This window comes from Camelus ferus, chromosome 7 (assembly GCF_009834535.1).
Source record: "Camelus ferus isolate YT-003-E chromosome 7, BCGSAC_Cfer_1.0, whole genome shotgun sequence".
NCBI classification, from domain to species: domain Eukaryota; kingdom Metazoa; phylum Chordata; class Mammalia; order Artiodactyla; family Camelidae; genus Camelus; species Camelus ferus.
In genome coordinates, this window is record NC_045702.1 from 4,833,588 (window position 1) to 4,856,339 (window position 22,752).

General features: G+C 51.2%; 3 protein-coding genes across 7 annotated transcripts in view; 1 reads left to right on the forward strand and 2 right to left on the reverse strand.

Annotated features, from left to right (window-relative positions):
• Nucleotides 1-2,977: 2,977 nt before the first annotated feature.
• The window catches only part of LOC116665082 (serine/arginine repetitive matrix protein 1-like), a 28,884-nt gene continuing 9,109 nt past the window's right edge, over nt 2,978-22,752 (reverse strand). Inside the window, exons 4-6 of the mRNA XM_032484359.1 lie at nt 18,701-18,817; nt 15,601-15,676; nt 2,978-7,555 (exon numbers count right to left, since the gene is read on the reverse strand). Of these exons, the coding sequence (XP_032340250.1) occupies nt 7,339-7,555; nt 15,601-15,676; nt 18,701-18,817 (410 nt within the window). The 3' untranslated portion in view covers nt 2,978-7,338. The remainder of the gene's footprint in view (nt 7,556-15,600; nt 15,677-18,700; nt 18,818-22,752) is intronic.
• LOC116664778 (formin-like protein 5) lies at nt 18,831-21,854 on the reverse strand. The gene is made up of 2 exons (XM_032483080.1): nt 21,189-21,854; nt 18,831-20,500 (listed from the first exon to the last, which is right to left on the reverse strand). The coding sequence occupies exons 1-2, from the start codon at nt 21,839-21,841 to the stop codon at nt 20,347-20,349; spliced, it is 807 nt and encodes a 268-aa protein (XP_032338971.1). The 5' UTR covers nt 21,842-21,854; the 3' UTR covers nt 18,831-20,346.
• The window catches only part of PRKAG2 (protein kinase AMP-activated non-catalytic subunit gamma 2), a 240,974-nt gene continuing 240,075 nt past the window's right edge, over nt 21,854-22,752 (forward strand). For all 5 annotated transcript variants that reach the window (XR_004321209.1, XR_004321210.1, XR_004321211.1 and 2 more), the window contains exon 1: nt 21,854-22,593. The gene's annotated coding sequence lies outside the window, so the exon portion shown is untranslated. The remainder of the gene's footprint in view (nt 22,594-22,752) is intronic.

Sequence of the window (22,752 nt, forward strand, 5' to 3'; positions counted from 1 at the left end):
AATACTCGTCCATGATTGAAAGCGTCACAATCATCACCCGACATGATTATTTTCGTTTTTTCCTCAAGTCTTGTGCTGAGGTTTTGTCAGCTCCTTTATGCAGGAGCTGCACATTGATTGCTTGCCAGTCGCATCTTTCTTCCCTTTCATTTCCCAGCTGGTCACTGTTACATGAGAAAAGCATTAAGTCTTGAGAATTTATTTTCCAGTCAGTCACTTTGTGGCATTACCTTACTAGTTCTAAGCATTTTTTCAGTCGATTTTAATTTGTTTTCTAGGTAGGTGATAATATTATCAAACAAATTCTTGTCTGCTTTTCAATATTTGTCATTCTTGGTCCATTCAGAATTGAATGAGAATGCTTCTCTTGTTTCAGTGATTTTGTTAGGTATTTTTTTATTATGTTAAAGAAATAACATTTGATGACTATTTTACTATGGATTTTTTTTTTTAATATCAGGGAAGAATGCTGGATTTTTCTCAGATGAAGACTCTGTAGCCAGACTTTGCGGTCAGGTCTCACCAAGCAAGTGGAACATAAAATGCTGTGCATTGGGAAGACAGAGCTGATACTGCTGCATGAAAAGGTCTGATATTTAAACTTCCAGGAAATTTCAACATTTTATGGGGACAACAGGACAGTGTATTTGAAGTTATACGATTCTGGATAACCCAGGACTACTCCAGGTGGGATTAATGCTGTGCCTCTCAGTCACCATTTACTCCCACCCATCTTGCTGTCCCTGTGCTTCTGAGTTGTAGGGACTACATTCCCCAGGCCCCCTTGAGTCCCAGCTCTGCACTGGCCTGGCCAGTGGAGGCAATGGAGGTGGAGTAGAGGCTGGAGGCCTGCGGAGGCCAGAGTGTTTCTCACCCTCTTTCTCTGCCTCCTGGGGTGTCCCTGGAAGAAGCTGCATGGCCTCCTTGGCTCCACTCCTCAGATGGCTGAGCTACAGTCAGATGGGCCTGGTTTGGGGGCTCTTGGCAGGACCACCTCCAATCACCCCTCCTGCGTTTGGAGCCCAGCCCTAAAGGAAGCAGCAGCTAGGGTGGGCTTCGTGGGCCTTCCGGCTGTGTGGCTCTGTGGGGACTGTGCTGGGTGTGAAGCTCTGTATTAAATTCTCTGGCTTAAACTCGTGCAGGGCCATAAGCTGGTCACCACTGTCTGTGTGGCTGCTGGGGACCCCCGCCCTCCAGCCCAGGTCCCTGACCTCCGTGGTCGGCTTTCGGTGCACACTTCTCTGCTGGATGTGTGTGAGTCAGCAGTCTTTGAGTCCCGATGCCAGGCCCGCTCCTTTCCAGAGCTGCCTGCTTCTCTCACCAGCGGCCTGGGACGGTCCCCCTCCTCCAAGCTCCGTGGCCTGCTGGTTGGCCTGGCACACAGCTGGGCTTTGGACAGGCCTCTTCACAAAGTGCTTGGCCCAGGAAGAGGTGCCGGGCTTTGCAGTGAGCGGACAGGGCCAGCCTTGTCCAGAAGTCGTGCTGATGAATGTGCTGATCACTTAAGTTCTTTTCTCAGCAGTCAGTCTGCTATGCTGGAAGCAAAGCCAAGTCCAGTTTTTCTCTGGGTATCAATCAGTTCTTTTCTCCAGGTCCCTGACATTGTCTTTGTCTCCCAGGCCTTTCCTCTCCCTCTCTGTTCAGCTGGAGGAAGAATAACCACAACAGTGGTTAAGAGCTTGGGTTTAAATCCAGCTCTGCCTCCTACTAACTGGGTGGCCTCGAGCAAGTTACTTAACCTCTCTGTGCCCTACTTTTGCCACCTGTAAAACAGGATTAATAGCAGCACCAACTCTTCCCCAGCTTCGAATCTCTCTTCAACTCCTCACCAACCACCAGACAAAACCCAACCTCGGTCTGGAGCACAGAAGCCCCCTTCCTGCCTCCCCACCTCCGCAGTGTTTGGAGCACTGGGCTGCTTCCGTGCTAGGCCCCTGGACACCCTCCACCTCACTCAGTTCCCAGCACGGTTGTGCAGGGCAGTAATACTGCCTCTATTTACAGACGAGGAAAGCGAGCTTAGGTGGTTTAGGAGCTTGCCCAAAAGTGAGCAGGAGAGTTGGGTCAGCAGTCTGCAATGACCCCAAAGTCCTTCTTTTGCAGCCTGGTCCCTGATGTCTCCATGTGCTCCAGTCCAAAGTGAACTTGTTGCAGTTTCCAGAACATTCCATGCTGTTTCATTCCTGTTTCTTTGCCTACACACTGTTCTCCTCCCCAGTGCGTTTAGAGAATTATGAGCAAGCAAATTTGGCAAAAGCAAGTGGTGTGGATGTGAGGGGGTAGGGAGAACAGGCGAACAGGCGGGAGGGGTGGAAGTGAGGGATGGAGTGAAGCAATCCAAGCTGCCTCTGGGATTTTTAGAGCAGAGGTGTGGACACGCCCCTGTGCTCTCCATTTCCTGAAGGGGGCGCTGTGGCTTTCTACTTAGGATGCTGACACCAAAACACGCCGTTGCAACACTTCAGGCTGAAGTTCAAAAGTGCACACAGCATGTCTGAATCTGATTGACTTAAACTCAGCTTAGTCTGAAACCGAGCGGTTGTCATGGTGATGCATAATGACCACAGTGCCACTGGGAATGGGACTTGACCCACACATCTTTTTTTCCTTCCCCTACAAAAGACTGTCCTTCAAGACAGGTACCCCTTCAGGCTAGGAGAAGTCAGAACCCTCAGTGTAAGTCACTATCTTCTCAGCTGGGGCCAAGGGAAGAAATGGGAGAGAACCCGTTACCATAGGTGGCCTATGACAAGGGCCTAACAATTAGTTGCAGTGCCCAGACATCCCAGGAGCCTGTGCCCCTACCCAGGGGCTCAGTTGCAAATCCCAGTCACTGATACTCCTGCTTCACATCCCAAATTCCTGACCCTACCTCAGGTTTGCCTCCTCTGGGGTTTGTCCTCATTCTACCTGAGACTAGAGCTCTGAAGAAATAGTTCCTAAGATTTCACAAGTCTTCTAGTTTATCCCAACCATATTATTATTATTATTATTATTATTATTATTATTAAAATTTTACCCTTCCTTCAAGGCTCAACTCCACTCTTCATGAAACATTCCCAGGACCAAAAATTAATAATACTTGTGGAACCAAATGTAGGCCTTCTTCCTCCCTCCCTGATCCCCCATTGCTCTTAGTTTGAATCACATTCATTCATTCAACAAACATTTATTGACCATCTACAGAGTGCCGGGCACTGAACTAGGTTCTGCACACTGAAAAAAACAAACATCTGTTTGCATACAGTAGACACAACCTATAAGTAAATTATGCAGTGTATGAGGAGGTGACATGTGCCAAGGAGAAAAGAGAACAAAGAAGGGAGGTAGGGAGTGCTGGAAAAGGGAGTTTCAGTGTTCAAGGGTGGTCTGGGAAGCACTTGCTGAGTGCACTTGCGTGGTGAGCTGGAGGAAAGGGGAAGTAGATCAGTGGGATATCAGGGAAAAGGACCCTGCAGGCAGGGGGTAGCCAGTGCAAAGGCCCTGAGGTAAGAAGTCAGCTGGCATGTTGGAGCAACAGCTGGGAGCACAGCTGACTGGAGCAGGTCAAGGAGAAGATAAGTGGCGGGAGACGAGACCAGAGAGGAATGGAGGCCTTGAAGGTCACGGCAGGGATGTGGGCTTTCACGTGAGTGAGATCAGAGCCTTTGGGCGTTTTTGGTAGAGGATGACTGGAACTGTGGTTTTGAGAGCAGACCATGGGGCTGGGGGTGGAAGTAGAAACCAGTTACCAGGTGACAGATGATCTGATTTGGAGCAGACTGGCACTGAGGAGGTGGTGAGAATGGGGTTCTGGCTGTGCTCTGACAGGAGGACCACCTGGATATGCTGATGGGTTGGAAGTATGTGGGAGGAAAACAGGCTATGGCAGCTTGGTTTCTGGCTGGAGGAACAGGCAGGCTGGCAAGGCTGTGAGGAGAAGGAAGACTGTGGGGAAGAGCAGCTCTGGAAGGGGGTGGACGAGCAGGACTTCAGCAGGGGGATGTGTTCAGTTGGAGACCTGCGTCTCTGAGCCACCCCAGAGGAGATGTCAAGTAGGCATTCGGATCCATGAGTCTGGAGCACACGGAAACAGGTCCAGCCCAGAGGCCTCATCTTAGGTCTCATTAGGGAACAGGTAATTTCTGAAGCCACAAGACTGGAGGAACACACAAAGGAGTGAGAAGAGATCCCAGGACGGAGCCCTGGGCCATCAGCGTGAGTGGATCAGGAGGAACCAGCAGCGGAGACTGGAAATAACGGCCAGCGAGGTAGAAGGGAAGCCACAGCGTGATGTCAGCAGGTGGAGGAAGCGCTTCGAGGAAGAGGGAGAGATGGAAGATCAGTGCTGCTGGAAGATGCATAAGATGGGGCTGGGAACCCACCCGGGGTCCAGCCATGCAGCAGCACGCGCTTTAAAGCAACGTCACCTCAGAGGCCAAATGGAGGAGAGTTGGAAGAGGGAAATCTGGGGATAAAGGAGAGACACTATGCTAGACAGCTCCTTGAAGGCATCTGGTTGGGAAGGGGAGCAGGGAAGCCAGCAGCTGGAGGGGTTGCAGTGGGGAAGAGCGGCCGTCGCTGCGCAGGTGGGAGCGGCCCTGAAAGTGTGCTCAGGGCACTGCACAGTCAGACTCCCCGTAGCTGCAGGTCTCCGGGTGTCTGGGTAGAATCCAGGCCAGGGAAGCCAGGATCCTGGGGGCCCCTTGTTTGTTTGTTTTTTTAAAGCTTGTCAGGTGATTTCAACCTGGAGCCAAGACTGAGAAGCACTGCAGGGGAGAAACGCTGATGGAGCAGAAAGAGCGGGAACAATTGCTGGGGTGGGGGGTGAAGGGAGATCTGGTGAAAAGGAGGAGTGTCTTTGATGGGGAGCGTGTAGGGTCTCCCTCTGTTGATGGGTGAGACAGCAGTGTGGGTGTCACTGCACAAGGGACCCTGGGGAGGGTGAGCCTGGTGGGAGTTCCCTTCTGATTGTCCCTTTGTCAGAGAAACAGGTGAGAGGTGGTCATGCAGAGGGAGGGAGGGGAGAGTGTTGAAGGTGGAGGGAGGTGAAGAGAGCCTGACACGCTTCCCCAGCTGAGTGGGAGAAGGTCCTGTGGTCCCAGGCTGTACCTTTCAGGGCCTCTTAAGCTTGTGGTCAGGAATTCAAAGTGAGCCCACTCAGCCTGGCGCCCTTCTCCCTGCAGCCCCACTGGGCGCCTGCTTTGGGGTCAGCAGACCCCGTTGAAGTCCTGGCTCTGCCCCTCGTTGCTGTGTTACTGAATCTCCTAGAGTCTCCATTTCTTTGTCTGTGACCATAACCTACCAGCAAGGAGCGTGGTAAAGGTGAGGGCTGAGCTGCAGGCACTGAGCATGGCCATCCTCCCGTCGGCCCCCGACGAGTGTCAGCTCCTGTTGTAATTACTGATTCATGAGGGGCTGGCTGTATTCTAGCCAAAGAGCCCGTTTTATCTCCTCTTTGTGGGGTGGGGCCTGTGCTTTCTTCTTCGTGTCCTTCAGAGAACACGGTACACACTGGCCACAGGGAAATGATTCTGTCAATAATGGCCTCTGGCTGAAAAATTAACTACTTCATGAGCATCTGTCTTGGTAGAAGCTCTGAGATCAGCAAAACCAAGGAGATGGCAAAAGCAAGGTGCAAACATCAGCCTGTTTCCCCAGGACAGGAAGACCTCGGCGGTATGGTGGGCTGGGTTCCAGACAATAAATCCAGGGACGCCTGTGTTTCCTCCTCTACAGTCCTCCCCGTCTTAAACACTGGGGTGCTGGTCTTCACTGCAGAGTTAGAAACAAAATGCATGGCTTGTACCTCTTCTACTTCAAGGAAAAACATCTCCAGGATCACGTACAATAAAAGCACACATACAACAGAGCTCTTAAGAGAAGGAGGAGAAACACGACTGGACAGCCCAGCGGGCGCAGGACCGGAGCCCCCACAGGGAGCCGTGCGTTCTTAACTCTGGACGCCCCGAGGTTGAGGGGGTTTGCCTATCTGAGGACGGCACTCTTGACTCTAGAGGCATACTTCATCCAGCTGAACTGTGACTTTTGTCTCTGTGTTTCAGAAAACGGTATGCTTTATGAGCCCTTTAAGACACAGCTTCCTCTGGGATGGGAGGTGGTCGCTGGTACAGCCCTGGAGATCCTGGGTGTTTCCACTCTCTGCCCTCAAAGCCCACTCACAGTGAAATCAAGAAGGGCGGGGGGAAACGTGGGAAAGGGGCACCACCACCCTTTACCAAAGGGTAGGGACGAGGCAGGGGTCAGCTGTTGGGGCCCTGCCAGCAAATGTCCAGGTCTGTCTGGAGTGGAGGCCAGTCTCTCGTCAGGAGCCCCAGAAACGTACAGGGAGAAGATGGCCTGGCACCACTCGACGGCTGTGATGACATCGACTGCAGATTCTGTGATCAGAGGGTCACAGGGGACCCAGGTGCCCCGGGCTGAGCCCCCTACCTGCTCCCACACCGTCAGCTCGTGGGACTTCACTGCTGCCCGACTTGACCTTCCAGCAGGCACCACAAAGCAAACTGTGACGTCCTCCATGGAGGAATGTGGGTACTTTGGGGCACAGGCTGCTCTGATCCGTGGGACCTTGCGGTGATAATAAAACCCTCATATTTAGAGAGGGCTTCACGGTTTACGAACAGCTGTCACATACACATTCTCCTTCAAGTCTCAGAATAAAGCGGCAGGTGGGGAGGAGGCCCACTGTCCGGATGAGGGAGCCGAGGTGGGTGCAGCCCCTGGCGCGGGGGGGGGTGGGGGGTGACTTCAACCCAGGACCCACCTGTCATGAGGAGAGGGGCCCAGGGTGGCTCAGAGTCTCCGTCATTGAAAGGGGTGATTAAGGCAGAGGGTCTCTGAGCTCCCCTAAGTCCTGACACCCGGGATCCTGGGATGAGGATTATTCCTACTTGCTCAGCTCACATCACAGGTCAGGGTGAGTCCTCGGGAGGTACCGTGCAGCCATCAGGCCCAGGAGAGCACCCCCGGCCCCACCAGACCGCGCTGTGTCGTGAGAACGTGGCTCGTTCTCTGGCCTTGACGGGAGACGAGCCACTCTCTGCCTTGATTCAAACTGACGCTCACGGTATGAATTCGGCTGCTGCAGTGCTGGAGGCCCACTGTCCCCGATTTACCCTTGGAATGGTCCTCCCGTCCTCTGTGCATTCACATTCATGCGGCAGGGCCTAGAATCTTTTTTTTTTCCCTACTGAGAGCTACCAGAGGACTTGGGGAGTTTGAGGCTCAGGTGGGTTTAAATTAGGGGCTCTGCTCAAATCCCCAGCTGTCTTCTCATAGCTTCAGCTTTAGTCCGTGTGACACTGTGGTTGGTCAAATCACGGAGCATCAAGGCCTTTAAGACAGAGAGACTCTGGGACTCACGACCGACTGCAGCAGAGTGCTGTACACCGAGAGCCCGGAGGTGGTCACGGCTGGGCCCCAGGTGGCGGGGTTTGTCCGAGGCCTGCACCCAGACATCTGGCTGCCCTCCATGTAGGCCGGCTGTGTGCTTGACTGACCACACGCTTCCTCAGAACTGTGCTGGTGGACTGAGGTGGAAGGTCGGTGACCACTGGGCCCAGAAAAGTTAAGTCAGTCTTGAAGAAATATGACAAACAGACCTTTGGGCAAACAACAGGAAGCAGCAGTCGCCTAAAATCCTCTTATGCAAGGTTAGATACAAAAATAAGCCAAAGAAGGCAGTTTATAAGAGGTGTGGCCCATAAGTGAGGGCCTGAGCTGCATGACAGGGCTCCAACGTGCCTCTCTGGGGACACAATTCAACCCACACAGCTTGCTTATGGGTCACAAGGCCGGTGAGAAGAGCCCACTGTGGCCCAAGACCAGCTGCGGCAACAGGGGCTACAGGCATCCCAGCCTCCCTCCTCCAAGCCCCCCTCACGGTGAGAAGCCCGAGGAGCCATGGAGGAGCTGCTCCCCAGACACGCACAGAGAGGTGGGCTTGTTGGTACAAGAGGGGACGTGGTGGCCATGGAGGTGACACCCAGCTCTGCTTCCAAAGGACCCACAGCAGAGGCACCCTTGACTGATGGCTCTAGGACCTCCCCCTGGGGGTCTCCCTGCACCGGCACCGAGGCTACCCTTTCCCCGGGCTGTCCCCGCACTGACAGAATACGTGGGGTTCCCAGCGGCCCCTCCTGCCTTCGAGCTTTTCCTGTGATGACTTTGCTGGGTGACTCCCCATGGGTCCGGCGAGACTTTCTCAGAACTGTGCTGGTCTGAGGCTTTTCCAACCCAATCCTTCCTTCTCACCCTCCGTCCATGGGTATCAGTCCTGGACCTGGTCCGAGGCTCCCCCTGGCAACCCCTGCTTGTTCCCCTTCATCCTTCACAGGCATCCCCACCATGGACTCTCTCTCATGTTGAATCCCACCTTGGCATCTACCTCCCAAGGATCCCAATGGACACAGACATGGGAGGAAATGGGAGCCTTTGAAGTCGACCGTTTCTTTGCACCATTAGGGAGGGAGCAACGAACTGAGTGATCTCCAGGATGCTAGTGGTTATGCCTGAAACAGATCCCATTTTTCATTAATAAGGGTCAGTGAGAGCAAAATTCAGAGGCTGGTGAGATGTGGGCGGAGACCGGGATAAAGGAACTTCATTGTGACCTGCACAGAAATGTCCACGGGGTCCTTCATGTGCCTCTTCTGTGCCAAGGATTTTGCTTGGCACTTTCACAAATATGACATCGTAAATTTACTGACACTGAGATTTTTTTGTTTGTTTGCTTTTTTGCATCTCACAAACTGGCTCTAAATTAATTTTAAAAATAGTTCCAAAATATTTTGAGTGATGAGAAAATCATTAGAATAATTGTAGATCTTCCCAATGCACTATTATAATACCATTATCTGCATCTGTTACTTCCTCTCAAGAGAGCAGAACAGTGACAGAAGTATTTTGCTATTTCACGTAGCCCTAGGACCAGCCATTTTGTGACTCTGAATTTAAAAACAGAAAGAGATACTAGGGTCAAAAAAAATGAGGATGTGGTAAGACTAAACCAGAAGAAAGTGGCTCTTTTACATCAGATCTTAGTAATTCTCTGCACCAGCAATCTGCCATTTATATCAACCCAGCAATCTTGTTTTCCCCTCATTACTTAGTTCATCCTCCAGCCTGGAGGTATCTGGTTACAGAGCCACGGGAATTTAACCAAAAATAAAGAGCACTGAATCATGCCTGTCAAAGTAAGTGGCCAGCACACATTTGATGATGCTGGCTCCAGGCTTCTGTAATCACTCCTTTTTCCTTGCTCAGGTAACTTGAAAAATTACTAATGGACACTGATAATCCCAGTCATTAGTAAACCTTAATCAGGCTTTCTCCAGTTACAAAGGGAAACATTCTTTTCTTATAGAAGATTTACACGCTCCAGTTCCATAAACACCCACCAGAGACACTCACCTGCATCCCCAGAAGAACAAGAATGCCCAGCGCCTCTGCTTGACCTGAGCCTCTGAAATGGCCCTGGCAGCCCACAGGCACTGTTTGGAGTGTGACAACCCTGAGCCTCCAATTCCTGCAGATGCACAGGGTAGGCTTGGGGACATACACCCTAGGGCTTCAGGCCCTCAGAGGTCCCTGGTCACGAGGGCCAAGGTGACCTGACCAGAACGAAGAACATGTCAGGGGTGGCTGAGGGGCAGGGAGGTCAGACTCTGACAGTTAAGTAACAGATACTGAGATAATGACAAATGCTGCCTACATACTGTTCCTTTGCTTCTCTCCTCCCTTCCTGCACCCCTTTTTCCCCTCCTGACCTTGTTCTAGAAAGAATACAGGGGGACAAGAAAATACAACAAGATTAAGTTAATTAAAAGTTTATCAGTGAGGACTCCTGCCTTGCAAGAGACAGATATCCAACTGTACCTTAAGATAAGACACGGGAAGAGAAAGGGGTAAACTGGTCTTAGGGACAATGGGGACCAAGTGTCTATGTTCTCCCCACCCCTGCTTCTCTCTGGGTGCTGTGCCCAGTCTCTCAGGCTACTGTCCCCCAAGCTGGGGCAGCTCCAGGAGGAAGCCTTCCAGCCTTGCGTTCAGCACATGAGAATCCCAGGGAAGGGCTCTGATTGGCTGCCCAGGACCACTCCCGGGACAGGGTGGTTATGACTTGGCTGAGCTGGTGGGCAGGGGCCAGAGCACTGACTCAGAGGGTCAGCTTCCACCAGTGTGGGAGGCAATTCCCTAAAAGGAAGACAAAGAATACGTGTGGACACCACATGCATGGGTGGCTTGCAGCTTTGATGCTCTGTGTTCTGGCCGTCTGTGAAGAAGACTCAAGGGTCAGTTCCAGTGCCCACAAGGAACAAACCCAAGAGTTCAGGGGAAAGACAACTGTCCTTGGTTTTAAGACCAAACAGGAATTTCTCTCTGGGGATCTTAACATATGTCTTTTTTACATTTCAAACCATCAAATCCCCAAGTTGGCTAGCCACACACAGCCCTGGCCCTAAAAAAACGGGGTCTTCTCTGACAGAGTTTTAGACACAGCTCTGGTTGGAACAGTTCTGAGTAGAGACAGATTTCTCTACTGGGTCTCATGCCCTCCTTCTTGGAACTCTTCCCCAGACAACTCTCAATAATCCCAGTCATTAGTAAACCTGGAGTCCCCCATGCAAAGCCCACCACGTTATCCAAAAGTCAGTGCGATCTCTCTTCTGCCTTAATAAAAATTCCTCTTTCCATCTGGTCCTGAAGTAGTACCCCAGTCCTGGGCTGCTAACTCCGTCCCCTGTCCTTCAGTAATCTCCACAAAGACTCACAGAGAATCAGTAACCCTAAACCCACATTTGCACCTCCTACAACACAACCTTTCTCCAGCAAAGGTCTGGCGCAGACATCACATACATAAAATGGAAAAGGGGACACATGGGGGCCTCCCCTTCTCCACATCCTCCCATGTTGGAAGCAGGGACTCTAGGTGGCTCGGCTGCCAGCTCCCTGCATGGCTGTCCTGCCTGGAGATCTGAGGGGGATGGTGGGCTGTTCTCCAAGGGCACCCTCCACAGCCACACACCTTCTGGTGGGTGACAGGCAGGCATGGCACCTGCAATTCCCTTGGCAGGAAAGACAAGTGTGAAGCCATTTTGGTCTTAAAATACATCCCTGAGAAAGGAGGCTGGGAAACTCCCAAGTCATTATGAAGCCAGTTCCCAAGGACCACTCCGTGAGGAAGAGGAAGGAGGCTCCACCTCCGAGATGCCAGGCCCTCAGCTGCCCCTGGACCCATGGCAACTTTGGGACAGTGCTTCCCGGAAATGAGCTCTCCTCTGGGGTGAACGTCACCTCTAAGGGCCAGCCGGATGGACTTCAGAGGGTCACAGAGCATGTGCCCAGGAAAATTATTTGCAATTTTCTAGAAGAATTCTGGAATGCAAACAGCACTGACCTTGCTACTGCCGTGGGCCTGCTTTAGGGACTGACATCGAGGAAAAGAAAACCACTTACGAGCATCTCCCACGCACGCATGCTCATGTTCTCCAGGCATCCTTATCCCCACGTTGCCAAAGTGGTTCTGAAGCTGCCTGCAGACGCCCCACCAGGGCCTGTGCTCCTCCCACAGCCCTTCTAAATGTGACGGAAAACCCCAGGAGCCATAAAAACAAATCGATAAAACAAACTGTACCAAAAATGGCAAGAAAAATAAAGCCAAAGGACAAACACACTGGGAAAAAAATGTTTGCAACCCACAGTACTGGCAAGGGGCTAATTTTTTTCAACACCTAGAAAGAGCACCTATAATTAGATAAGAAAAAGACCTACCACCTAATCGGAGAATGGGCAAAGAACACAGACAGAAAATCACAGAAAGGAAACTGTAAAGGAAATACAGGAGCACACAAGGTCTTCGTCCTCATTCATTGCACGAAGAAAGTAAAAAAGTAGAATGAGACACTATTTTCACCTAACAGATTGGAAAATACCGAAACATTAGGAAACATACTGCATCAGAGAGGGCCCGGCGTGTGCATACACTGTGCTGGGAGCAAGGACCGCCAGCCTCTAAGAGGGACCAATTTCCTGTCTGCCGAAATGAACCACATCCACACGCTGTTCCAGTAATTCCCGCCTGAGCACGTGCTTGCACACTGCAAAACGTGTGAAAAGACACACGTGACGTGCGAGCATTCCAGCCCTGGAAGCAGCCTAGGTTTTCACCTGGAGGGGACGGCTTCAATATGCATAATGTAATAAATGATAAATCATGACTGTGACAAGTTATGTGATGTTTACACCACGGAATACTGTGCAGCTGCTCCCAAGGACAGCAGAGCTCTGTAAACCGGGATGCACAATCTTCCAGACAGGTCGCTGAGTTAGAAGAAGCACACGGCGTCCATCCATCTGCAGGGGAACCGCCTGCACGTGCGCACGCCACCCTCCCACCTCCTGCAGGACACTCACACCTTTCCTCTCTCCTCAGACCTCCCACACCTCTCCCTCCATCCGTGGGGGGGCATTGCTCCCTCTTCAAGAGAAAACTAGAAGCGGCTAGGAAAGACCCCTTTCCCCCTGCCCGCGTCTGCTGTCCCCACTTCCTCCCGTCACACAATGGGCGGTGGCTCTGTGGGGACACCTCACCCTCTCTTGCCTGCTCCAGGATTTTGCTCCTGCAGCTCTTCCTTCTTTTTCTGCATCGTCGATTCCCTCCCCTGACAGTGACAGGGTCATGATCTCAGCACATGAACATGAGTAACATCCCCCTCACAAATGAGACAGGCCTCTCCGGACCCATGTTCCTCTCTTCCTGCCATCTATTTCTCTGCCCCCCTGTACGGAAGCTCCTGGACACAGCTGTCCACCCTGTGCCGGGTCCACGGCTCTATCCCACCACTCCCCGCCCCGCCAAGGCTGCCGGTGGCCTCCACGTCACCGAACCCCACAGCCATCCTGAGTCGTCTTGTGGCTGACAGCGCACCTGCCGCTCCTCCCTCCCCAGATGCTCTGTCTTGTGGGCTCTGGATCCAGCTCTCCAGTTCTGCTCCTGCTCTTCTGCTGCTTCCTCCTCATCTTCCCAACCTCTAACCCAGGAGTGCTCAGGTGAGGTCCTGACCTCCTCCTCTCTTTGCTGTTTACACTCGCGCCTGAATCTCTTCCCACTTCATGGCTTGAAATGCTCTCCATTGGCTGGTTGGTGACTTTCAAATGCACAGTTGCCAGCCAGACCCCACATCCAGACTATCCGCAAATTCTGGGGATTCTGTCTTCAAATACATTCAGAAGCAACTGCTTCTCATGATTCTGCTGCTCCCGTCAGGGTCCGAGCCATGGTCATCTCCTGCCTGAATGACACAGAGAAGTCCTATGTGCCAGGCTTCCTCCTGTTACTCTTGACAACTTGTTGACATGACGTCCAGGCTGATCCTCAAAATTCAGACCCAACCCTGTCCTTCTCGCTGACGTTCTCCAACATTGTCCCATCTCACTCGGATGAAAGTCCCCAAACACTAGCTCACCTGTCCTTTGGCCACCTCGGGCCACACTGCCCTTCTAACCCCTCCCGGTATCCTCCTCAGCTGCCCACATCGTTTCCTTCCTCACGTCCTCCAGATTCCTGCTCCAACATCCAGGGTCAGAGCCGGAGTCAGGGACGCCTGCCTGGCGGTAGCATCCTACATTCTAGACTCCAGCTGCCTCCCATTGCCTTCCACTGGCCAAACACCAGAGATCCTGGGACTGTAGTTTCTGGCAACACAAAGCAGCAGATTGGAGAATAGATCTAAGAGCAGAGGCAATGACCCCACAAAACACAGCCTCATGCGAAAGAGCAAGTCTCCAGACAGGCTGAAAAATCAGATCAGGCTTAAGAAGGAAGTAAATAAAGGACATAATTCTCTAGGTGTATCAGTTCTTAAACTTGTAAAGATAAACTTGCAACGTGCGATACTGTCCCATGGAAATGTAGGCTCTCCTTGAAACTCTGATCGAAAAGAGCTGCTCTCCTGGCCTCTTACAACCACAAGAGCCACGGACAGTGTGCCGGCCCGTGTGTGAGCCCTGGTGTATCCGCAGTGTGCCCCGTGCTCGACCCTGTCCTCTACCTGAGTACCCTGGGCGCCCAGAGCAGCCTGCGTACCAACTCCATCAGCTGCTGGAAAGCCCTGGGCCATGGGGGAATAAGCTACAAGGGCAGAAAAACGTTCTCTCAGGCTGGTCAAAGAACAATGAACACTGTAATTATGCTTTATGTTTTGACCCAGAGGGTAAAGAGCCACAATGAGCGGGGACAGGAAAAACAAGTCAGGCCCTTGGCGCAACGGCGCTGTCAGCAGTGCGTGTTGCAATGACCTAAAATGAGCTGATGCACGCCCACGGCACCGAGTTTTACTTGGAAAGTCTCTCTCCATTCTCTCCCAAGACTTCACGCAACTCCGAGGAGTTATATTTAGGAACATCTTACAATATACCTTTCTGCCCCACGTGGTGTCAGGAGGGCTGTCAAAACCACGCTGTCCTTGAGAGCACTTGACTTGAGCCTCTTGTGGGCTCTGTCCCAGCACCAAATGGGTGCTTACTGATTACGGGGTAAAGGGCTAAGGTACAAGGACAGGGGTAGACGCTGGGGAGGTCATGCATGGTTTAACCCCGGGTGTGGCTAGGCCCTCGTGGCAGGGGCACAGCTCTCTCTGAGAGTCAGGATGGTAATTATGCACCTGCAAGGGGGCTTGGAGGTCCGCAGCCCAGGTCTGTAACCATCTGAAAATCCAGACCACGGCCTGGTGCTCTCCAAATGCTGCCAATCCCAAGGGACTGTATTTTTTTCTGGAATCTTGAAAAGCTGAAAACTAGCATATCCTTTTTTCCTTTGCCTTTTTTTTTTTTTTTTCTTGTAACTGGCATTCTGAAGGCCAGGTGTGGAGATCACCTGCAAGTCACATGAAGGGACAGTAACACTGGTGCTGATGATCACCCTCCTGTACAAGTTCATGTTCAGACCTGAACGGCAATGTGTGAACTCTGGGGCCAGTATAATTACCAAGGTAATGTGATTTTCTCTGGAAATTATTACAATTAATTTGCACAATTTAATCATGTTCAAAATAGATGGGTGAGCAAGCAGACAGAAATTGGTCACGAGCCATGTTCAGATTAAGGCATCTACCCCTGTCCTTGTACCTTAGCCGTATTTCCCAGTTTCCCAGGGTTCATTTGTATGCTAATAGTGTGTTCAAGGCTCAGAACTAAGTTGAGGACCGATGCATGCAGACCTTTCGTCAAATTCTGCAGCCCCAGGAGCCCAAACCCACTATCCCCATGGGAGGCAATGCTGGATCACCAGGGCAAATGTCACAGGGGAAACTGTAAAAAGACAGCAGTTGGCTAATGCTGTTTACGTGATGACTGCCCTTAGTCAAGGACGGGAGCGTAATTGCTGGGATTACCTATCCTTTTATTTAGCAGACACCACCCCCTGCACAGCGCTGCGTGGTCACAGCGCACGCCTCGCTTGCTGAATCTGCCATTCTTCAGAATGGCCGGGTGTGTGGTCAGGCACAGAGCTGGTCAAGGCAGCAGGCTATTCTCCAGAGAAAAGATGTGAACAGCAGATCTGTCCTTGGAGGATACCACCACAGAGTTTACCCTTACCTTAATCCAAAGTACTTCTTGGATTCCATGACCTGGGTGGCCTTATGGTTAACTGGCATCATGGGTGAGGAGGAATCTGGAAGACAGGTAAAGGAGTGGCTTGCATGGGTCCCCAGGAAAAATCAAAAGGGACCTGGGAAAGGGCTGTCAGGAGAGGTGCTGTCTCAAGACAGCCCCGTCCGCGGGTCCTGAGCGCCTGCCTCCACTTCTATCTGTGGGTGGAGAGAATGGTCCCGTTTGCACCAGGGAGCAACAGCTATCACAAGGTTACACAATCAGTGGCCACGTTTAAAGGAAAATAAAGACTGGAATGTGCCACTTGGCCTGGTTTTCACAATTAGCTGACACTCCCTTCGCTTGGTGTCCAGTGAGTTATCAGAGCATTGACGGAGTCCTCTGTCCAGACCTTGTGGTTTCATTTTCCCAAGAGCTGCTTTTTGCACAGAATTGAGTCGCTGGTCTCCTGAGTGTATAGACCACTGCTCTCCCTGCAGCTCTATGTCACAGGCACAGAGACCAAGGCAGATGAGATGTTGAATCGTTCGTCCAAGGTCATCCCGAAGGAGCTTCCTCAATAGTATTGTTGGCCTCGTGCAAAGCTTTGAAAAGAAGAGGGGCCTCATTTTTTAATGTCCTTCCAGAGGTCACAGCAAACGAAGATCAACAGACAGGAGTTAAATGAACCTCCAAGCACTCTAACAGCTGGTCTCAGTTTCCCTCGTCTGCAAAATGCCTATGAGAGTTTTCTTAGGGGATTCTAACAGAAATCAGATAAGACAGTTAATATGAACTACCTAACAGAATGCCTGGCATGTAATAGGTAGTGAAAAAGTTAACTCCTTTTGCAAAAATTCTCTCCCATTCCGTAGGTTGTCTTCTTGTTTTACTTATGGTTTCCTTTGCTGTGCAGAAGCTTGTAAGTTTCATTAGGTCCCATTTGTTTATTCTTGCTTTTATTTCTTCTAGGAGAAAATTTTTGAGATGTATGTCTAATAATGTTTTGCCTAAGTTTTCCTCTAGGAGGTTTATTGTATCTTGTCTTATGTTTAAGTCTTTGATCCATTTTGTGTTGATTTTTGTGTATGGTGTAAGGGAGTGTTCTAGCTTCATTGTTTTACACCCAATCCAAAAATGGGCAGAAGACCTAAACAAGCAATTCTCCAAGGAAGACATACAAATGATCAAAAGGCACATGAAAAAATGCTCAATATCACTAATTATCAGAGAAATGCAAATCAAAACTACAATGAGGTATCACCTCACACCAGTCAGAATGGCCGTCATTCAAAAATCCACAAATGACAAATGCTGGAGAGGCTGTGGAGAAAGGGGAACCCTCCTACACTGCTGGTGGGAATGCAGTTTGGTGCAGCCACTGTGGAAAACAGTATGGAGAGTCCTCAAAAGATCAGGAATAGACTTACCGTATGACCCAGGGATCCCACTCCTGGGCTTATATCCAGAAGGAACCCTACTTCAGGATGACACCTGCACCCCAATGTTCATAGCAGCACTATTTACAATAGCCAAAACATGAAGAACAGCCTAAATGTCCATCAACAGGTGACTGGATAAAGAAGAGGTGGTATATTTATACAATGGAATACTACTCAGCCGTAAAAACCGACAACATAACGCCATTTGCAGCAACATGGAATGACATCCTCCATGGATGCTCCTGGAGGATGTCATTCTAAGTGAAGTAAGCCAGAAAGAGAAAGAAAAATACCATATGAGATCGCTCATATGTGGAATCTAAAAAACAAAAACAAAAACAAAACAAAACAAAAAAACAAAGCATAAATACAAAACAGAAATAGACTCATAGACATAGAATACAAACTTGTGGTTGCCAAGGGGGCAGAGGGTGGGAGGGGATAGACGGGATTTCAAAATTGTAGAATAGATAAACAAGATTATACTGTATAGCACGGGGAAATATACACAAGATCTTATGGTAGCTCACAGAGAAAAAAATGTGACAATGAATATATATATGTTCATGTATAACTGAAAAATTGTGCTGAACACTGGAATTTGACACAACATTGTAAAATGATTATAAATTAATAAAAAATGTTAAAAAAGTTAATTCCTTTCTTCTTTCTGACAGTGGAACATGTAGCCACCGAATATAGGAATTCACCAGACACAGATGTCTGTCTATGGGACCCTTGAACTAAATGATCAGTCAAGATTTCTTCTAACTGGAATATTCCAATTTTACAGGAAAAGTCTGGACTTTAAATCCATGAGTACACCATCAATTCTAAGATTTTGTAAGTTGTCAATGCTCTACAAAGATGACTCATGGTTTCCAAAGTCATTTCATTTCTATGGGATATTAATAGACAAAACGGAAAAAAAAAAAGCTGGTGTTGGGGGGTGGATGGGTAGGGACCAGTCAGTCTAGAACACTAGGTTAAGCAAAATTAAACATCCCGTAAGCTCTTAATCAAGGGTGTCTTTTACACTACTTGTTGTATTCTGTGTATTTCACTTCTCACTTAGAGTGCAGGTCCTTGGTGTAGCATTTTAAATGATCTTCTCTGAATGAAATGCTGCCCTGGCTGGAGAAGAGGTGGCACCATGGTGGTGGGCCAGTGTGATGACCTGGAGCCCTGGAGATACATCAAATATTCAGGTGATGTTAGTCTGGGGTGTTAGTGGTGGTACAGTAATTATACCAACGCATATGTGCGATATAAAACAGGGTCAATAACATCCCCTCCCATAGGTGGACTAAACCTGTGAAACACCCCAGCAATGGCACAGAGTAGGTACCATGTATCAGTAACTTGCACCATTAGCCACCTAGGCAAATAATGCCCCCAGTGGACCCGTCATCAACATGCATCCTTCTCCTGAGAAGCTCTGTCTTAAACCACCTGCGGGGAAGGACCAGGGCTCTTTTGCTTCCTTGTTGGTTTTAAATTTTCAATTCATTGTACAATGAGACTTTTGAAAAATTCAATAAAAAAGGGATTACTAGAGCAATAAAATTAACAAGACATACAAAATACAATCAGGACAAATACAAGCCCCCCTTAATGAGGCCTTAGGAATCTTCTAAAGGCCACCCCCTCCCTTCCAGACTCACGGCTGCACCACAGGTCAGTGGCAGTGCTGGGAGAGGCCTCAACTCGCCCTCTTGGAACTTGCAAGCTGGTTCCCATGACTGCCCACGGTCCTTGGCCCACCTCTGCTTCTCGCCCTTCTGTCAATCAGAAGAAGGACAGGGTCACACTAGGGTGAGGCAAATGAGGCCCCTGCCCTGGGTATGAAATGGAAGGGGGTGCCCCAAACTCAGTCATGAAGATAAATAATATTTCAATGAAATATTTTTTAATAGGCAAAACTATGCTGTGATAACAAATAATTATCAAAATCTCAGAGGCCTAACCCAATTCAACCAAGTCCAACGCCAGTTGAGTTGCACTCGTCCATCTTACTGGGCACCATCTGGATCGTGTGGCTTCCAAGATCATGGCAGGGAAGGGGGAACACAGGGGGAGACAAAGCAACTCTTCACTGCTCGACCCTGAAGTGCTACTACTAATTCTACTCACGTGGCAGTGGCCAGAGTTCGTCACACATTCCAGTCCTAACTACCAGGGCACGAGAAAATGCAGACAGTCTCACTGATACCTGGTGACCACTAAGAGGCTCTGCTTGAATTTTGGGGAAAAAATGCATCTATAAACTTCATTTTATACCAAAAAAATCAAAATTTTACATAAAGACAGGATCACTGGAGCCTGAGGTAAGAGGCAACATCATACCACTGCCTTTATTTAAGATTTTTATATTTTGTTCAGCATCTATTTTATGATTAATTTTTCAAAAGAGGTCATAGGTCAGGATGTTCAGAAACAATCAGATGCCAGGGTCATTACTAGACACTGTGGCTTGGGCATGCCACATTGAGCTGCTGACCAAAATAACTGTGTGCAGCAAGTTGCAGGGAGACAAGGTTCCCCAGGGCACCCCAGTGCAAAACAGTCACTGTGTTCCCTCCATTCTAAGACTCCACTGATTGGAAGATATATGATCAATTTATTAATATATTTTCAGAAGAAAAAAAGGGGCTGGTAAGTGTCTTCTGATGCCATCTATAAGAAACACTCAGATTTCAGAAAAATTAACGTGTGGAACAACAACAACAACAAAAAGCTCTTAAGATTCAGGCAATCAGGTAAAATGTTTTCATTTAGGATTCTCAGGGGGTAAAGTCTGTACTCCAACAAAACAAACTCAGGGAACAAACGAATTTTACTAATGAATGCTTTGGCATATATTTACTCAAGTCAACTGACAACAGTACGTATTCTAACAATCGCCAGACATGGCCCAGCAACCATGACAGGCTTCAGGCGAAGCCTTCAGTATGAGAAGTAACCCAGTGGCTTCCTTACTGTGAATCCATCCCAGCAGGGACCTCCTCTCCAGTGGCTCTCCTGACTTCCCTTACCAACTCTCCATCTCTCCTTTCCAAACCACTTCTCAGCAAATGGAGTGATTTGCATGCCTTGGCAAATTATCATTGTGACAGGGGTTAAAATATTAAACCAAAGAGGTGAAATGCAAATGGCAGTGGGGGGTCATTTTGAGTGGGTAAGGGTAGGCTTTATACCACGTCATCGTAGGCTGAAAGCCCACTGTTTCCCACTTCTAACCAGTGTTCCCAGCATTTAGTGGAATAGTGCAGTCTCCCTAAGTCTCTGGAAATCCTCTGCAGGCAGCCAGTCAAAAAATGGTCAAAGCGAGAAATTCCACACCTGTGGGGTGGGGTGGCCACTTGGGTTTTGAACCCAGGTGTGGTCCCCTCCAGAGCACTGCACTTTCTGTCCAGAAAGCACTTCTCCAGGACGGAGGGTCTTCAGTCTGGCTCCATTCTGGACTGGAGAGCAGGAAGGGGAAGGAAGACAAACCCACCAGAAACCCACCCCTCTGAACCACCGCACACCCGGACTGCAGGAGATTTTACACAAGCAGGTGGAACTCGGACTGGAAAGGGAAATGGGAAAGATGGCTGAACCAGGGTTGTTCTGGGTCGGTGGGAGGCACGGCCTATGGGGCGTCCCTCAAGGGGTCTCACCCCTCCTCCCCAGAGGAGAGAACTCTACGAATCTCTGCACCTGGACGGGAGTGAAAGCCATCTCCTCACCGCCCCCATGGCGTTCCCAAAGCGACTTTCTCGGGTGGCCTCCAGCATCATTGACTACGGGGAGCAGCTGAGGTGACGCCAGCTTTCAGGGCCCTCCGGTGACTTTTGGGGACCACCCTGTCCTCAGAACCTAGAGCAGGCGGGGAGGTGACTCCTGACGGAGCACTCACCTTAATTCTAGCCAGTGCCAGGGTCGCGACATCCTGGGGCACACCTAGGGGTGCCATACCGCCACCCCAGAGAACGCCCACTGGCCCTCGCCTACGGGCGATGCTAGAGGAGTAACGCGGTGGCTCGGACCGTGGCAGCACGTTGGGACACTCCCGGGGCTTCCAGCCCTCTCCCCCAGTATTTCTTCCACAGTCTTAGAAACCCGCGGTTTCCGCGGCGCCGGGCGGCTGATATCTCGCCCGACACTTACCGTGGATCCCTCGGTGAACCTGAAAGAAGCCGGGTGGGGTTGGTACGGTGCGGTGGGGGTGAAAACCCGCACTCCGCCCGCGACACCGGCAGCTCAGTGCGCATTCGAGTCCGCATGCCGGCTGGGGGCCCCCTGGGGCCGCGGTTCCCCGAGAGGCACGTGCGGGTCGACGCGCATCCCACGGAAACTCGTGCTTCCGCCGCTGCCGGGTCTGCGGGGCCCAGCGCGCGTGTGCGTGTTTTAGGGGGGCAGGGGTAAACAGACGCTGGGGAACGAGGTGAGTCGGAAATCATCTGTGTGCGAGTCCCGCGCCGCCGCGGCCACGGGGAAGGAGAGGGGAGAGGAGGGGAGAGGAGAGGAGAGGAGCCCCCGCCCGCCCGGCGGGCGGCGGTGCGCGGCGGCCCGGGGGCGGCGTGGGGCGGAGGGGGGAGCGGGAGAGCGGCGCTGCACGCCGTGCACTTCCTGTTCGATGCACGCCGCCTTCCACCGCCCCGCGCTCCCCCAGCCTGAGTCGGTGCCAGGCCCGGCCCTTCACTGACCCGCTCAGGCCCGGGCGCTGGGACGGAGCGACCGCCTGCCCCCTCTCCCCCGCCGGGCTCCCGCGCGCCCTCCCAGCCGCAGGGCCGCCGCCAGAACTGCTCGCAGCGGAGCATTAGCCCAATTGCGAAGAGTATTCGCGTTTGCACCTCCTCTTCCCCTCCTCCCCCCTCCCTCTCGCCCAGAAAGGAGGACGGACCTAGTTCCAGGCTGCGGGCTGGTTTATTCTGCGGCCGAGGATTATATTAATATACAGACCGTCTCACTCTCGCCAGATTTCACAACCAGGCACAGGCACAGGCGGGTTGTTTTCCAAATTACCGCTTTTAATTGCACCTGCCTTTCAGATTACCTCTGGGAATCTGTGGGAGGAGCCGAGAGGGTGGAAAATGTTGCTTCGCTTTGCAAAAGGAAGAAAACTTTGTCACCCAGCAGGAGACCTCTGCCACGCGTAACTCGGCGAAAGACCAGAACCAGGACAGCCTTTGGCTTTGATTTTGCACCCAATGAGCCCGTAGGAGGAAGAGGACACGTTAACTCAGCGCTCCCGCCGACTGCCACCGCTGGCGTGTGGCGGCGGCCTGAGGTACCTGCTCCACCTTCCCTCCCCGCGGAAGCCCCCACGCGGTGTCTTCAGGGTGGAAGGACAGTAACACGGAGCGCGCGGGTCGAGGACGACGGCAGGGGCCAGGCTGGGAAAGAGAGGACCGAATTCCAGGAACAAGTCACCCGGAATTAACTTCTGGTTAAAGTTATGGGAAGCGCGGCCATGGACACCAAGAAGAAGAAAGATGTTTCCAGCCCCGGCGGGAGCAGCGGCAAGAAAAATACCAGCCAGAAGAGGCGTTCGCTGCGAGTGCACATTCCGGTGAGTCCCAGTCCCGCGGTCCCCGGGTCCCCGCCCTCGCTTCGCTGCCGACCCGGCGCGGAAGCGGTTAACGCGGGACGCCCCGCGCGCCGCCGTGCGTGCCCCTCCTGTCACTTCGCGCAGCTCGGGGAAGGGTGGAGGCGCAGGGCCGAGCTGGGC